This window comes from Heliangelus exortis, chromosome 1 (assembly GCF_036169615.1).
Source record: "Heliangelus exortis chromosome 1, bHelExo1.hap1, whole genome shotgun sequence".
NCBI classification, from domain to species: Eukaryota; Metazoa; Chordata; class Aves; order Apodiformes; family Trochilidae; genus Heliangelus; species Heliangelus exortis.
In genome coordinates this window covers 118893866-118906154 of record NC_092422.1, presented here as the reverse complement: position 1 = coordinate 118906154, position 12289 = coordinate 118893866, and the positions used below count along the sequence as shown (strand labels likewise).

General features: G+C 39.1%; 1 protein-coding gene across 1 annotated transcript in view; it reads left to right on the top strand.

Moving 5' to 3' along the window:
- KPNA1 (karyopherin subunit alpha 1) overlaps positions 1-12289 on the top strand; it is a 63273-nt gene that overhangs the window by 39542 nt on the left and 11442 nt on the right. Inside the window, exons 12-13 of the mRNA XM_071761551.1 lie at positions 8772-8899; positions 9498-9676. Of these exons, the coding sequence (XP_071617652.1) occupies positions 8772-8899; positions 9498-9676 (307 nt within the window). The remainder of the gene's footprint in view (positions 1-8771; positions 8900-9497; positions 9677-12289) is intronic.

Here is a 12289-nt window from a genome sequence, read left to right as displayed (position 1 = left end):
GTTGTGGTTGTTTGTGAAGAAGCTTTCTTTCTCAGGATTCTTGCATCAGTATCAAATCAGCAAAATACATGTAGATCTAAGGGTCTGGTTTAAAGCAGGTTCCTTAGGATGTGTCACAAAGTTGTCTCAAAGTTCAGTGAAAAAAATGTGAGAAGCAGCTTCTCAATAGCAAAAGGTGTAGTTCATTTAAGAAGCTCTGAGGCCCTATTCAGAGTAATACAGTGGCCTTCAAACTCCAAACTTTTACACATGCTATGTAGTGAAACATTGACTGCCCCAACTGCAGGTCCAATCTATTCTGTATTAGCAGTTATAAAAATGAGAAAAAAATTAGTAAAAATAGCGTTTCAGATTCTGAGCAGGAGGTAACTGTCCTGGCAATTGTGATGTATTTCAAATCATGTCCATTGTGACACTCGTGATTTTTGGAACTGCAGAAGGATGAAAAACTTTTACAGGAAAGTTGTGAAGTAAAGGGCAGTGGAGAGTTTACAACACACTTGATTTGGAGATCTTGAGGCCACTGTTTCTTGGAAGTAAAATTGGAAATTGCAGGTGTAATTGCAGTCATTTCGTGTTGAAGGGAAAGTCACACCACAGATGAGTAACAATTCCAGAAAGCCTCTCATCTTTAGTTTCTAGTCTCAACCTAGAGAATGCCATGAGAGATAGATGGTATGTTGAGAACTTTCAGCTTCAGAGCTGATACATCTGCTTTTCTCAGAAAACTTCTCTGAGGTATTACTTCAGAGAACTCCTACTCAGTGTCAGAATAGTTGTAAACATTTGAACTAAAAAACACTTTAAAATAATTTCTGAATTTGTAAAATGCTGTTTGCAAAAGTGTTTTTGGAGATGGCCTGTAGCTATAAGGACAAAGAATAATTCCCATCTTGAAGAATAACTGATTTATCTATCTACATAGATTAACTTATCTGTAAGTTGAAGTTTGTTTTTTTCTTCTTTATCTAAATTTTACTTTGTGATGAATTAAAACATTACTTCTTGAGAACTGGTCTTCCTTAGAGAAGAAATTCTAAAATTCTAGATCCAGTTCTAAACTAAATGATTTAGTTTTCTTTCTCCCCAGTCCCTCCAAGTAGCTCAGTAATTCCTACTACAGGTTATAGTCTGTAGCCAGATCTCGTCCAGTCTTTAGAATACTAACTTGATTTTGAACATGCACAATCTTATCTGGAAATCAGGCAAGAATGATTTCAGCACATGGTAACTTTTTTGCTGGAAGTTAGATGTCTGCCTGGCATAGTACACAATTTTACTGCAAGTTACCAGCTGATATAAACAGTGGGTTGTTGCTCCAAAGCAACCAGAATGTTAGAATACTATGGAAACCTCGGGTAGTGCTCAAGGTATAGGCTAGCTATCCCTTTGGGATACCAGGAAGAAAATAAAACATTTCAGTAAATCTAGTAGGTTTTTTACCTAATCAATATTAACAGACAGAGCTATATTTAGTGTTGCTTAAGATTGCATTGGATTACACTCCTTCCATCCACCCACTCGGAAGTATGGAAATGTAAAGTTAGAGGGAAGGACTTCTATATTTCATTTCCACTTTCATACCGCCTACAATGCTGTTTGGTAGCACACTCTAGAGGCTTTCACTGCCATTTCTAAAAGACATTATAGTAGCCTATTAACATTAGTTTTGCACCCAAACACAATCAAGTAAACTCTTTGTAGTGTTAAGACAATACCAGTAAAATGCATGAAATGTGTGAAAGTAAGTGCTGAACGTTCTTTTGTAGCTAATGTGAAAGCACAGGAGGTTTGGGTTTTTCCCCCACCAAAAGTGGAAGTGAAAGCCTTTCAGAGTGTGTTATCAACAGTGCCTAGGCAACAGAAAAATGTGGTGGAATACAGCAGTCTTTTCCCTCTTTATTTCTGTGCTCTTAAAGTTTGGGTTGGATGTGTATATCCTGATGCAGTCATGATTGTCACTAAGTATAGTTTTTGTTTGTTAATTTCCTAGTTTGTATACAGCTTTGCTGTACTTCAGTGGATAGCTTCCCCAGTCAGGGAGAAGGGGAACTACATCTTCCCGGGAGTCAGAAGGAGAACTGCACAACTGAAGCTAAATCCTGACTGTCGGCCCTTCTGAAGGGTATGAAAGGCTATCTGCATACCTCAGAAAATGTTCTGTGTCTAACTTCGCAACCTGTTGAAAAGCTATGAAAGGCATTACAGCAGACAATCTGACAGTGAAGACATCATAGGAGTTCTCTCCTGTTGACAGGTTAAGAAACTTATCGCTTCTTTTCTAATGTATCAACTTCTCACAAGATCATTTGGAAACCTGAGGCTAGGCATGGTAGCAGCAGGATCTGTGCCTTATTTTTTCCTCATTTAGAGTTTCCTATCCTTGATGAAAGGTGACATGGGCAAGTGCTGCAAATAATACGTTGCCTGTCAATTTTAAAAACTATGGAATGAAATACATTTTTAAAAATACAGTAAAGTTACAAGCTAAGAATTGTAAGGGGCCCTGATTCCAAAAGACCATAGTAACCTGGGGACATGGGAAAGGAATTACACGATTCACACAGAGTTGTGGTTTACACAAGCAGACTGAGTAACAAATTACTAAAAGTGTGTTTGATTTCTGCCATAGTTTGCACAAGTGGTCTAAAGTCTTCACATGCTTGTGGTGGCAGGACTTCAAATCTCAATTAGGAGCAAAATATGGCCTTAAAAGCTCAGTTGTTTGAGGACCAGCAAGTCAAAGATTAATAATTTTCAGGTTTAAGTTTGTTTTTAATTACACGATCTATTTTCAGGCTTATGCTGAATCCCATACATCATAACACAGTGCAGCAGAGCTTTAGAATTCTGTTAATTTCTTTATTCTGCCTGAAAACCTAAGCAGAGTATGTTGCTACGTTTCATTTAATTTTTTTTTGTACTGAAGACCCTAAAAGCTGGAGACACCTTAACAAGGTGCAGTTCATTACAGTGCAGGTTCTTCCTGAGAGCAGTAGCAACCTTCTTTATACAAGGCTAGAAGTTTGCTTTATACACAGTTCAGAGTATTATAGGTTTAGGTGTCTGTGTCAGCAACTTAGAAGTCCATTAGAAGAGAGGTCTGAAGTGCTTCCCTCCTGAGTCTCAGATGGCAGTAGTTTCCTTCTCATGTCATCATGTTAAGTAGCTTTGGCTTACAATTAATGCTGTGTTACTTGGAAAGCAGTTGTAAATTGAATCAATAAACAAAGTGTCTGGAACACAAGTAGCTGAGAAGCCTCTGTGAAATGAAATTTGCAGTCAGGTGGATGAGATTATAGCAGTAGAAGTATGTAGCTGCCAGCTAGAGTGGTGACTGTTATCTTGATTTGTAATGAGAGCTTGCAGAAGCAGAACAGACATGCTGTAAGACTTGATTGCTTTCACATGAGATTAATCACATGTAGACACATGATACCAGTGCTTGCATACTACATGTATATGTGTATTTTTGCATAACCTAAGTGATTTGTGGAATCACTTAGTGATTTGTGGAAACATGAATCAAATTCACTTCCTTTTGACCAGCTCAAATACTAATTTAATATGCCACTTCTGAAGACCTGCTGACTAGCAGTGACTGCAATTCAGTATCCATGCAGATGTAATAAAACACTAAGAATTTAGTTATATCTAGCTTTGCTCTTTAAAAATGAAATACTATAAAGTAAGTTTGGTTAAAATAAAAAAGGATAAGAATCTTTTTAAGAGATAGGCCAGTCCTCTTGGAAGGCCACAGCACAGGGGAAAAAACAGAAAACAACACCCCTCCATCCCCGCACACAGAGAAAAAAACAACAAACAAAAAGCCTCAAATATGACCAAAAAATTGACACTTTAAAAGTGAGCGTCAGTTTCGCTGATGGACTGAGTTTAGTTCAGTTAATATTCAGTTTTAGCTTTCTGAGGGACTCGTAGTTGCAAGTTGCAAGTCAAGATGGAGTTCAGTTCCAACAAATACAAATGAATGCAGATGGGCAAGAATGTCAGTGTTAGTTTAGTGTGTTAAAGGATAGGCTGTGGATTATCCATTATGCAGAAAAGAGATTTCTTATTTATTTTGAACATACTGCATCAGTAACAGCCTAAAACTAGAAATACTAGAAATTGTCAGGAAAAGGACTAAAAAACAACAAAACAAAAGGAGAGTCATTGCTCATGTTCTAAGTCATCTGCAGAGTATATGGTAGGAGTGAGTGATAAGTAGGGATCATAAAATGTCAGATGGATTCCATATGAGGAACAACTTCGTAGGCTGTGAGACAAGTGAAAGGAGATGTAGCAGAATGCTACAGAAACATGAATGACATCTGAGAAGGTGAATGAAGAATAATTGTTTTTTGATTTTGAGCAAGATTCCTGAAGGAAGAGGCATCAGAAATTACTAGGGACTGTGCTTAGGGACAAATGGGAACATATATTTTATAGATACAGTCAAACTTGAACTCATTGCTCCATCTGTGAACTTAAATAGGAGAAAAAGAAAAATCAATGAGACTAGAGTTTAAACTTTTTGGTGCATCTCATGTTAATTGTGGTTGGAAGCAGGATGTTAGAGTGCTTTATTCGTACATGAAAGTTTCAGAGTAATTTGGATTGGAAAAATCCATATAAAATGACCCAGGTCTTGAAGTGTTTCTTTGTTTTGCTTACCCTGTTGGCTTGCTACTAGACTGCTTGAAAAATTACAGTCACATTTAGAGGACATAGATAAAAGCAAGTACTACAATGCATCAGCAGCTTGGGAAGCTAAGCTGCTTTCTTTATGTCATGTATGAGGCAGTTGCCCACTGTTTTCTTGAATGGCCAAAGCATTTTTTTGAGGAATCGATGAGCATTTGAACAGGTGAGAAAGACTGAGATCTGCACTTGCTTGAGCATGAATCTTTACTTTGCAACTTGTTTTTTAGATTTCTTTGTTTATGTCATGTTTTTAGAGTTCTTGTTGAACTTAAAACCCCTTAGCAGTGTTAATTTTGTTTGAAAGCCATGCTTATCTTGTGCATTTTTATGTGCACTACATTACTTTAGTCTTCAACACACTTCCATGTCAAGCATGCAAATTAAAGCAATACTAAAAAGTAATTTGAATTAGCATTTTCTAAATTCTCACAGGTTTTCAGTATAGTCCTAAAGGGTTTTCCTTTTCCTGAGGTTTGCTTCTCTTCAAAAAGAAAAAGCAAAACCAAATTCTATTTCAGTAGTTTACTGTTTTATCACTCAGAAGGAATTTAATTTAAAGAGAAACATAATGTTTCTGCAGTAACTGATGTCCCTGTATAAAATGTCAAGACTGACTGCCATGGACAAGGCAGCAAGACATGAGGTGTAAATAATATATTCTGTTAGCACTTCCTCTGTATTAATGCTTTATTGTTTCCAGCCCCATTGAGCTTAACTAGACTTTTGAAAAATAGTGCAGATACTAGAATTAAAGCAAACTATTTTCTGACATAGTTCGTGTATTTTAATTTTTAAAAAAATATATACATTCTGAGGGGTTCAACTGTCAACAGACTGCTAGTTGGAAAACTATTATGCTAGGGTGAGGTGGTGACAACACTTACATTGCATGTCAAGCAGTTGGAAACATAAAAATATAGTGACTGATAATCTGGTTCTCTCTTGAGCCAGTTGTTTTCAGTGAAGAGGCTTATGAGAGGCTACAATTCAGTGCATTGTTTTAACCTGTTCTGCTGGGTGTAGCCAGCTTCATTGTAGAGCAGAAGTTACCAGGGTACCCAGAGCCTTTTATTTGATAGAATAAGAAATAGAAATAATAGAAATAAATAGTAATAACTAGAATTTGAAATAAGAGCACTCACTTGAGATAACCAATCTGGATTTGGTTCTTTCTGGAAGAAAGAACTCTGAGAAGAGTGATTTTTACCCACCAGTCTTTGCATCTAAGCTAAGAGTTAAAAATTGAAAGTGGGGGGAAACCAATAACAATCTTCCTGTGATTCTCCCACTTGCTACCCTCCCAGTTTTAGTTCCTTTTGTTCTGGAATTCTCATTTAAATTGAAACATTTTAAGGTAACTTTTTGGTTTTGTCATTAAGAAGGCTCAAAGTATGTTATTGCCTCTCAGGATGTGCTCAGTGCAATATTGTCATCCTCTGATATTAGTACTTACTAAAGAAGTTGGTTTTGAGAAGACACTTTCTAAGGCAATAAATGTCATGTCAAAGTTTTCTTTTGGGATGAGGTTTCAAGAAGCAGTAATATTTTTAAATTTGTTCTTTGCTAGAACATTAAAATACTAATGCCCTCACTTACCCTGTCCTGGAACTATACTAAGCTCTGGTAGAGAATACTTTTAACATCCCTTAACACACTTCCTATAAGGGCTTCCACCTTAACAACACCCTTGTATAGCACTGCTGGACTCACATAAGTGTACACTGGTTGGTCTCCTCCTTTCCAGCTGCTCAGTTCTGAAATTCACTAGTGAAAAAATTCATGCCCTCACTCTCTAGATCCACAGATTCACAGATCTCTTGAATATCATAGTGGGCTTCCTGCCTGTCTGCTTTCCATACCTGTATCCTGAACTATCTTAATTTGTTGTACGTCTCCTATTATGGGCTAGTTCAGCTTGATTCTTCTCACTAGCAAACAGATGCACACATTTGCCTAGAGCATTCTTGTATCTGCACACCTGCTGAGTATCAGCACAGGCACTGTGTCCATGCCTGATTCCTGAGCCTTCTACTTGCACCTAGTCCTGTTTGAAGTTTGCCAGCTGATTATGTATACTTCTCCTCCACTTGCATCTCCACATTTGGGGAAAATATAAGTCCACCCCACAGAGCTGGTGCCCAGCCACATGTTTCCTGTGACCTGCAATTCCACTCCAGCTGGGGTGCAGAAACACCCATTCAGCTTCACCCCAGTTGCCCTAATTGCTGGCATCCAGATACATGGGCCCTATGGACTGGGGTCTGGCACCTGATCCTGTTGTAGATGCCCCTTCACCCAAGGTCTGGCACTTACTCTGGGCCCTGAATTCACCCTCTGTGGGCTCCTCCAGCTACTGATGCTGAGACCTCCCACCTGCACCAGTTGCTGGCCTCACAGACACAGGGTTTTCTCCTGAGGTCTTGATCTGGTTGCTGGCCAGAATTCAGTCATACTGGTCTCAATTGCACCTTGTCTTTAAAGCACTCACGTGGGGTAGAGAGGGATGGAGCTTACTGGTAAGATAGTTATGGAAAAATTCATTGTTAAGTTTTGCACAATCCCACGTGTCCCTGTCTTTCCAGTTACAAAGTCCAGGCTGGCTCTCTGCAAAGCCCTGCTCCTAGTTTCCTAATGGCCCGTTAATCAGTAACTGGAGATTTTCCTCCCTCTTTGTGATTGTCTCTCCTAAACCTTGTCTCTCTCAGTTAGTCACTGTGTTTTATTTATTACTTTCTTGTTATTTATGGCTCACTTTGAGCTGAAAAGATTGTTGATCTGATAACTCTAATGAAGAAGATACTCTCACGTTCCACGTATCCTTACAATATGTTGCTTTTGTATATTTTTAAAAATTGGTTTTTCCAAATAAAATTTATCGGGGAAAAAAAATGCACCCTGTTTTTTGAAGATGATTTCTGTAGTCTTTCTTTTAGGTAGCTTCCATGTTCCAAAATTTTGATAAGGATTTTTTGCCAAATAATTCTTTGCAAAGTACAAATCTTGCATAGCATAGCATGATGTGACTAGAAATGGTTGTCCTTGAGGGCCCCAGATTGCTGTACTTTTAGTGCAGATTTGGTAAAGGACACATCGTTTGTAGGACTCTTGATAATGACTGGTACACAGTATGGATTTACAAAGTAGATGTAGTGTGGATGCCCAGACAAACACAAAGGGTAAGAGAAATACCTAGCAGGTTTTTTTATTCAGTGTGTGAACCATCCATACTATGAGCTGGCAACAGCTTTTTGCTCTATGTAATCTGTTAGTTTTCTTTTAGAGAACTCCTTGAGAAGGATCTTTGGCTTTCTTTGAATTTGATTTTACGAATTCTTTGACTTATATTTCTAAAACATTAGTTAAAAAAGTAATACTAAGCTCTTGTTTCTCTGAATGTTCCTTATGAGAGTGCTTCAGATCCTTGACATAAATGTGTGACTAAGTTGATTTTGTTAGCATCATTGCAAAAGGCTCTTTCCAAAGGAATTTACTAGAAACTGAGCTGCTGAATAAGTTAAGTACTCATTTGACTTTTGTCACTGTGATGAGCTAGGCAGTTACCCATACTACTAAAGCAGCTCTTGCTTTGTCTTTTTGCCCAGGAAGAATATATTGGTACTTGCTTGTTTTGAGGAGTTCTTAAAATACATTGTGTTTGCTCTGTTGTCTCGCTGAGCAGAAATGTCCTGTGGCACACAGGCTTATGAAGGTCTTTTCTCTGTTTTGAGCATCTTAATGACTCTGTGGTTTACTGACTTAGCAGTTGACTGGCCTGCTACCTGGAAAAATAGGGGAAGGATGGCATTCTTTTGCTGTGAGGGTATCATTAGGTAGTACATTAGATGGTGCACTTAGTTATATCTGACTTTTTTGAATTCTTTTGGACTAAGCACAGACCCAAGCAATATGTAGGGTTTGAGTGTAAAGCTCAAAATGGATTTTTTGCCTTTGATAAGTGAAAGTTTCATTGTTTAATGTGTTGTCATGAGGATAGACATTAACTAGCTCAGGATAAGGAAGTTAATTCTGATTTTCTTATAAACCTGTCTTGTTATTTCTTTTTGCAGACAGTTATAGATGCCCCCATCTTTCCAGCTCTTATAAATATTTTGCAAACGGCTGAGTTTCGGACAAGGAAGGAAGCTGCTTGGGCAATCACAAATGCAACATCTGGAGGCTCTGCTGAACAGATCAAGTATGAAATACTTCAAATTTTTCGATGCAATTGGGTGAATTAGTGTTTCTTCAAGAAATCAAACTACTAATAACCTCGAAACTGGAGAACCTCTGTATTCTTCCAGTGTTTGTCTCTAGAGAGACCGTATCTTTGTATTGAGCTGTGAATGAGCCATTCATTCCTTTAGGAAAAAATCACTTAAGAATTTCAGCTGTAATACTTCATTAATTGAACCCTTTCTCCTATCTGAAAAAACTAAATGCAACTTAAACTCACTTCCCAGTGGTCATTGTAGAGTGCAACAAAGGGCATTAGAAGCCTGGAGAGGAATAGTTGATTAATATAAAATATTTATAAATTATAGTTACAGCATTACAAATTTGAGGTACAAACCAAAATTATTATTTCATATTTACACAGAGAGATGTAGAACGTATTTTAAAACTATTTTGTTTCAACACAACTGATAAGATACAAATAGATAATTTCTCCATTTTCTCCAGTCGAGTTGGTACGTTATCTGATTTTTTTGGTTCTTATACCTTCATGCTAAGTGATTAATTGGCTAAAGCAGCAAAAATTTACAATTTACCGGGTTCCATGTGGTGTTTTTCAGGTATTTAGTTGAACTGGGATGCATCAAACCACTCTGCGACCTCCTTACAGTAATGGACTCAAAGATTGTGCAAGTAGCACTGAACGGGCTGGAGAACATCCTGAGGCTTGGAGAGCAGGAATCCAAACGCAGTGGCACTGGCATTAACCCTTACTGCGCTCTTATTGAAGAAGCATATGGTATGAGCAAAGCATCTGTTGAAGTCAGGAGTTAAAACAGTCTTTATTTACCAACCCATTAGAGTTTTAGAAGACTGAATTTTATTAATTTCCTCATCATTGTTCTGTGAAAATTAACTGTTCCTTGAAAAGTCTCCATTTGCCAATGTACTCCATCCTTTATATTATCTTTGTCTCTATGTACATTGGAAACAATGTGTGCAGCATATCTTTTCCTATTTTTTTTTAAATCCCAAGGGACCCTTTTAGTTGTCATTCAGCCTCAGTTATCTACCCTTCACAGCAGATAGAAGTTCAGGTGCACTGATCTGTCATTCAGATTTCAAATTTTTACCTTCCCTCTCTGCTGCCCTGTAGAACTATGGCAGCAGCAGCAGCAGCAACTTCCTTATTTGCCTTCACTGTGCTGAGGCTCTGCCATGTCCCAGCATCATTTCTTCCTAGTTCTGAGCTACTGCTGCTCTTAAGGTTAAATTCCTTGTCAGTTGGCAAGTACTTACTAAGAAAACAAAAAACTGTTTATCAAGAGTGGTATAGGATAGTATCACTGAAAATGTTGCAGACTACACCAAGTTGGGTGGAAGTGTTGATCTGTTTGAGGGTAGGAAGGCTCTGGGATCTCGAAGGTTGAATTGTTGGGCTGAGGCCAATTATCATGATAATGATAGGGGTTGGATGGGACCTCTGTAGATCATCTAGTTCAACTCCCCCCCTGCCAGAGCAGGATCACCAAGGGCAGGTAACACAGGAATGCATCCAGGCAGGTTTGGAAAGACTCCAGAGAAGGAGACTTCATAGCCTCTCTGGGCAGCCTGTTCCAGTGCTCCATCACTCTCGCAGTAAAGAAACTTTTTGTCACTTTGAGGTGGTACTTCCTTTGTTCTAGCTTATACCCATTATTCCTTGTCCTGCTAGTGGGCACCACAAAGAAGGATCTGACCCCTTTCTCCTGATCCCCACCCTTCAGATATTTATAGACATTAATAAGATCCCCTTTCAGCCCTCTTTTCTCAAGGCGAAACAGCCCCAATTCTTTCAGTCTTTCTTAATTATTTTTCTTAATTTCTTTACAGTTGTATGAGGTTTAACAAGGCCAAGTGATTTTGATCTCAACAACTACAGGCTTGGGGAAGAGTGGCTGAAAAGCTGCCTGGTGGAGTGCTGGTCAACACTGTGCTGAACATGAGCCAGCAGTGAGCCCAGGTGGCCAAGAAGGCCAACAGCATCCTGGCTTGTATCAGAAATAGTGTGGCCAGTAGGAGAAGTAATCATGCCCCTATACTCAGCACTGGTGAGGCTGCACCTCTGAGTACTGTGCTCAGTTCTGGGCCCCTCTCTATAAGGAAGATACTGAGCTGCTGGAGTGAGATCAGAGGAGGGCAATGAAGGATCTAGAGACAAAGTCCTATGAGGAGGGGTTGAGGGAATTGGGAATGTTTAGTTTGGAGAATAGGAGGCTGAGAGGAGACCTTATCACTCTCTACAACTACCTTAAAAGAGACTGTAGGGAGGTGGGTGTTGGCCTCTTCTTTCAAGCAGGTTGTTGTAGGACTAGAGGAAATGGCCACAAGTTGCACCAAGGGGGCAGTTGTTGGGGCAGCAAACAGGAGGTACCATTCTGTTGGTAAAGCTCCCAGTGGGATAGTGAGGAAGGATGCAGGAGACCAAAGGGCAGGAGGTTGTTGAAAGCTCAGTAACTAAGCCAAGACCACTGCTTGGGGCTCCTGGAAAGATACCACAGATGCAAAGGATCCTTTGGGGCAAAGGATCCTTAAGTTCTTAAGTTCCTGCATTGATGCCAACCAACTGCTGGTGGTCCATGTCCCTTCACTTAGTCTTAAGGGGGAAGGGAGAAGGGCACTCACCCCAAAAAGCCTAAATGTTCTTGAACCTGAATTTCTATATTGGCACCAAGACTGTTAAGAACAGTGTCTCACCACCCAGTCCTAAATGTGATGATGGTCCTGGTGATGCACCTTTGTGCTTCTCTGAGGATTTACAGAATAGCTGTGTTACCTCTGTGTCTGCTACATGTAAGTCTCACATCCTCCAGTAGGGTTTCTTTGTCTCTAGGTTTGGTACAAGGGAACTTTAGACTAGATTTTAGGAAGAATTTCTTTAGTGAGAGAGTAGTCAGGTGCTGGAACAGGCAGCCCAGAGAGGTGGTGTAGTCACCATCCTGGGAGGTATTTAAGAACCATGTCAATGAGGCACTTCAGGACATGCTCTAGTGGGCATGGTGACTTTATTTTTCTGGGTTGATGGTTGGATGTGGTCGTCTTTGAGGTCTTTCCCAATTGTGACAGTTCTGTGATTTTTTGAAGATGGTTTCTTGAACCATGGTTACCTTTACTTCAAGGAAAGAGTTTTATTGGAATAGGATTTTTTTCCTTGCCTAGTTCTAGGTTTTAACTTCTCTTTTAATGTCACTGTTGCACAACTGTTTATACAGCATCAAGAGATTTGTTTTCTCTAGCCTTCATACCTAGTAAAAGGAGCAGACACGAAATCCACCACAGTTCTCAGTGTTGAAGATCTTCTAGAGTGGTTAAGACTTACATTTCATTGTAGCATAATGCCTAGGTATGGAAGATAGTCTAGTTTGCTGTATTA